This window comes from Acanthisitta chloris, unplaced genomic scaffold, assembly GCF_000695815.1.
Source record: "Acanthisitta chloris isolate BGI_N310 unplaced genomic scaffold, ASM69581v1 scaffold9405, whole genome shotgun sequence".
Lineage (NCBI taxonomy): Eukaryota > Metazoa > Chordata > Aves > Passeriformes > Acanthisittidae > Acanthisitta > Acanthisitta chloris.
Window position 1 is genome coordinate 1 of NW_008672058.1, and position 5,428 is coordinate 5,428.

Here is a 5,428-nt window from a genome sequence, read left to right on the forward strand (position 1 = left end):
GGTGTGTCTGGAGTCCTGTCGGCGCGGTGAGAGCCACCGCTCGCTCCCAAAAGGCTCCAGGTGACACGGCCCCGTCCCTTGGCCTCGCTGCAGACACGGAGTAGTGTGGTGTTGGGTCTCGCTCTCAGTGCAGAGGCCATGAAGATTAACCAGAACACTGTGCTGCAAGGGAAGAAGGTGACCCTGGTGCCGTACACTGCTGCACATGTGCCCCGGTACGTGTCCTCCTCGGGCACTCCTGCATGGTTTGGTTTCACTTCTCTCTTTAAAGGGAGTGCAGTGAGTGTGCCCTCCATGCCTGGCAGCTCCATTCCTGGCAGGACTGTGCCCTGTGCCAGGTCTGCTGACAGGGAGAACTTCACCTGTGTACCCATGGAAAGGGACATACCTGGCTGTGAGCGAGCTGCAGCAGTTCTCTTGTTCGTTGATGCCTTTCCCTAGTGACAGTGCAAGAGCAAAACTTCAGTGTGTAAAGCCAGATGGATGTTGGATGACTTAGTAGGAAGCATGTAGGGAGTCTGTAAAATTCTGGCTTGGGCACCTGCAGCCTCAGCACAAAGATACCAGGAGTAGTGGGTTTGTCAGTGTCCAGGAGGTGCTGAAGTCTCACTCATGAGAACAGAACTCACTCGTTCACCAGAACTCAAGTTCACCAGTACCAGAGGGAATGGCCTGAAGTTGTGTCAGAGGAGGTTTAGGTTTGATATTAGAAAAAGTTTCTTCCCCCAGAGGGTGGTTGGGCACCAGAACAGCTCCCCAGGGCACTGGTCACAGCACTAAGGAGCATTTGGACAATGCTCTGAGGCACATGGTGTTTCTCAGGGACATTCTGTTCTGTTGGACTCGATGATCCTTGTGAGTCCTTTCCAACTCTGAATATTCAGTGATTCTGTGAGAACTCAATGCTCAGTACTCTTAAAAACATCAGGTTTGCCTTGGGCACTCCAGACAAAGCCACAGGACAAACTTGCTAGATTTCCACAGAGAGTACTGATTCCCATGTTAGGTAGTGGAGAGAGGCTTGTAGATACTTCCAAGTTGCCACAAAAGCCATGCAGGTGATTCCAGAGCTGGTTTGTGACACCTGATTCTTAGGGTGCCTGTAAATCCACGTGATGCTGCAGCTTGGGCAGTGATGTGGGTCTGGGTGTGCTGTCAGGTACCACGAGTGGATGCAGTCGGAGGAGCTGCAGCGCCTGACGGCCTCGGAGCCCCTGAGCCTGGAGCAGGAGTACGAGATGCAGCGCAGCTGGAGGGACGACACCGACAGTGAGCACCTGGAATGCTTTCCAGGGGAGGGTGGGAGTGGTGAGCAGGTCTCTTCTGTCCTGGAAGGGACCCAGAGTGAGCTGGGAGTGCTCCTTGAGTGAACCTCCTTCTCTGAACCAGGGGGGATGGGAGACCTACAACAGCAGTTTTGAACTGGCTTTCTGTTTATAGGCAGTATGTGCTCAGGGAAATGGAGAATGGGGCTGTGATGTCCTTTTCATGCAATTTTTCAGAGATGACAGTGATTCACTTCCCACAGCATTATGTGCTGAGCTGTTCCTGCACAGCCAACACTCCCCAGGTCTGATCATTGTAAAAAGCTGGAAGGGAGTTGTATTTTTCCTTGAGAAACTGAATGATTTTACAATCACTTGGTTGAGGTGTGTTGACTGAATTGGTTCCCTGACTCTCCTATTGGTAATGAATCACTGCCCATAAAAGACTGGTAGAAATACAGTGAGCTGGAAATTATTGAGGCTGGCAAAGATCTCAGTCTGGAGCATTTGTCTTAGGTGGCATTAAAGGCCTTACTCAAAGCAGCAAGAACATGGATGAGGTGAATCACCTCTCAGCCTCTTGTACACCAAACAACTCTTTGCCCAAACTTGCTGCTGAATGAGACAAGGCAGGAAAACCTCAGACATGGGATGGAAGTTTTCATGCTCCTTAAACAGCCTCTTGGTGTCTGTGTCACCCTCACAAAGGGTTTTTCCAAATATTCCTCACATTTCTATGGGTGGGAGCAAGCACGCTTGGTGTGGGAAGCCCAATGATTAGCTCTTCCTTGCTGTTAACAAGTGAAAATTGTTGTTCCTCTGTCCATTACATGCCTTTAATTTCATTCTTCAGCAATTTGGGAATATTTCTCAGCATTCCCTGAAAATGCTGCCATGTTCTTGTTCCCCCAGAGTGCACCTTCATTGTGCTGGACACAGCACAGTGGTCTGGGCAGGAGGATGAGGAGTGCATGGTGGGAGACGTGAATCTCTTCCTCACCGACACTGAGGATCCAACTTTGGGCGAGATTGAAATCATGATTGCAGGTCAAGTTCTGCTTCATAGCTTGGCCCTTTGTCACCAGCTGCAGACAGGTGTTATGTACAGCAGCTTTTATTCTCATTGCTTTACTGTGGCTGGTCAGCCCTGGTCAGACCTTTGCTGGTCCAGGTTACAGTCCCTTCTGAAAAGTGTCTGCTGTGGCTGGTTTGTCTCCCACAACTGGATGCTGATCCTGTGGCTGTCTCTTTCAGAGCCCAGCTACCGAGGCAGAGGGTTTGGCAAGGAGGCAACTCTGCTGATGATGTCCTATGGTAAGGGTGGCTCAGTGCACAGGAACGGGAGTGTGGTTGGGCAAGGAATGCATCTGCCCCAAAAATTGGACTCCTGTGCTTTCATACATGTGGCACCTGAGCAGGTAATAAAATGCTTCTCTCTCTGATTTCTTTTGCAGGAGTGAGAAACTTGGGGATCACCAAATTTGAGGCTAAGATTGGTCAGGAAAATGAAGTCAGTATCTGCATGTTCAAAAAGCTTCATTTTCAGGAGGTGCAGTAACAGCCCATCTTCTGCCCAGAGAACATGAGCAGCATTTGCCCTGTGACTGGCATTGAGCTGCTTTTGCTCTGTGTGATGCAGGTTGCTGTGAACAGTGTTTTCCAAGAGGTGACACTGAGGCTGGATGTCAATGACCAGGAGAGACGATGGCTCCTGGAACAGACAAACCACGTGGAGGAGAAGAGCTACACTGACCTGAAGCAGCCAGCTGAGGTGCTGGAGACCTGACAGACACATCCAGACACCGACCACATTTCCAGGGAGGAGTTGGACACTGTTGCAAAGTCTGGGTGTGGAGGACACCAGTGAGACAACACTGCATTTGACTGTGTTTATCTGTCTCCTTTGTCATCCTGTCAACTTTGCCCCTTGCTGTGCCAACCAGGATTACTGCCTGAAATTTGGACCCAGAGAACAGCCACTTATTCACAGGTTTGGCTAGGAATTACTATAACCTTAACATGCTGTTCCAGCAGAGCCTAAAATCATCAGCAGTTGATTCCTGGTGCCACCAGTTTCTGGACAAGCAGAAACTTCCCCCCCTGCCCTTAGAGCAGGGTTCATCAGTTCCATGATGAGGCCTCATATTCTGGCAGCTCAGTCTGTTTTCTTTGGAATAAAGAAAAATGGCAAAGCTCTGAGGTGTCTGAGCACAATGTGGGGCTTGGCTGCTTGCTTTGGCTGCTGAGAGAGTGGCTAAAGTTGTAAAGGACAGCAGAGACATTTTGAACCCAATTTCTGGGCTGTGGTGGGTTTTGGGGGGACACTGTTGGGTCCTGGCAGTGAGAGGCCCAGGTGTGGGTGAGCACAACCAAAGGGCAAGTTCACGTGATGAAAATTACTGATACTGGCTGACTGGGACTAGAGCTGAGCCCCATCATGACAGCAGTGTAACAGGGAGGTGCAGGAGTCTGCTGAGACAAAGCTCTCCCAGAGGAGCTTCAGGGCTGTGCTCCAGATCTGGAAACCTCAAGCCAGCAGTGAAGGGATACTGCACTTAATTTTCTCCATCTGCTTTCATCAAAGCAGGGAGGAGGAAGAGGAGAGCACACTGAAAGGAGACAGAATAGCAATCCCCTTCTCCCAGGAGCTCAGGACTCGTTCTGCTGAGCCTGGAGGTTCTGTTTGCTGTTCTCCACTAAGATGAATTGGGGATGAAAATATCTCTTCCTGGGGGGCAGATATATTTAGGGCAGGTGTTAGCTGGTTTCCACTGTGGTAGATCTGAGATCTGTGGATGAAGAAGAGGCACTTGCCTGACTCCCACTGGACAGACTTTCCTGTGCAGTTCTTCAGCCTGACCTCTCCTGCCCTCCACACACTCTCCTCAGCAGGGAAGCTTGCTAAGAGGAGAGGACAGAAGGTAAGGAGGATAACTGACTCTCCTGTGTGTTTCCCCACTGTAATAGCAGTCATAATGGCTAATCCTCAACCAGAAATTATCTGTTCCAATGACGCAGGATCAGGTAATAACTTTTAGATTTGCCCAGGGATATTTTCATTGGAGACTGGCAGTCTGTGGAATTTTTAGTGGTGCTGTGCCTGTATTTTTAGGGCCTGGGGGTATTAGTTTTCCAATTTTAGTTAATTTAAATACATGATTCCTGTGACTAATATTAAAGCCAAGCGTGGGAACAGTGCATCGTGATATTTTAAACAAGTATTTAGTGTGGATTTAGTTGTAGCGAAAGCTTTGTGTGGTAATAAAGTGAAGAGCAGCTCTGCTTCCCGCTGGGATTACCATGACAAGGGCTACTAATCCTCGTGCTCTTCATCACCTGCTGCAGGCAGAAATGGATTCTGTCCTCCAGAACAAGATTTGCAGAACCTGCTGAGTGAACCTTCTGGCTCTGTTCTCCTTCTGTGGAGCATTTCATCCTTCTGCCAAAGGAGCAAGGCCAAACTGGCAGGAGAGATGTAGCTGGGGTAGGATTTGCTAGCCTAAAAAACTGACCAAGGTGGGAAAAAATAATTTCTTTTCACCTCTGCTGCCAGGGAAAAAGGGGCACAGTGAAATCCTGTCACAGCTCCCCATGCCCAGCCGGTTGCTCCGGAGCCAGCGAGAACCCCACTTGGCATTCCCGGTCCCCCGGCAACGCCGGCACTCCTCTGCCTCCACGGGCGGCTGGGAAAGCCTTTGCCTGGCAACCCCAAACAAAGTTGGGTCTGTCCTGCAGCTCAGCCCTCCCCCAGGCTGGGGGAGTCCCAGCAAGGCTCCCACAGGGAACCAGTCCCTGGCTGCTCCGACCAGGCTAAGAGGCAAAAGATGCTCCTGGGACCTGCTGGGTGCTCCCACTCCTGCCCCATATGGGCAGCCCCAGCCTGTGGCATCACACCCACCCCAGGCAGGGATGTCCTACTTGCCCCAAAGGGGTGAGAGTGGGAAGGGAGAAGACTGGGGCTCACCTATGTTCAGAGGACACGACTTTGGAAGATGAGGTTGATTGCAATTGGCTCCCCCAGATTCTGGGAAGAAGTGACAGCCTGCACGTTCCCCAGAAATGTGGTGGCACTTTGTCACTTGGTTGTCATTTGAGGTGCTGACTTGTGTGACCACTTGCCTGCTCAGCTGGAGGAGCTTGTCTGGGGGTTTGGAGATTAAAAC

General features: G+C 50.6%; 1 protein-coding gene across 1 annotated transcript; it reads left to right on the forward strand.

The window, feature by feature from the left end:
• The first annotated feature begins 138 nt into the window (after positions 1–138).
• Positions 139–3,051, forward strand: NAT9 (N-acetyltransferase 9 (GCN5-related, putative)). Its single transcript, XM_009074366.1, has 6 exons — positions 139–215; positions 1,160–1,269; positions 2,178–2,312; positions 2,520–2,579; positions 2,720–2,814; positions 2,905–3,051. The coding sequence occupies exons 1-6, from the start codon at positions 139–141 to the stop codon at positions 3,049–3,051; spliced, it is 624 nt and encodes a 207-aa protein (XP_009072614.1).
• Positions 3,052–5,428: the final 2,377 nt, after the last annotated feature.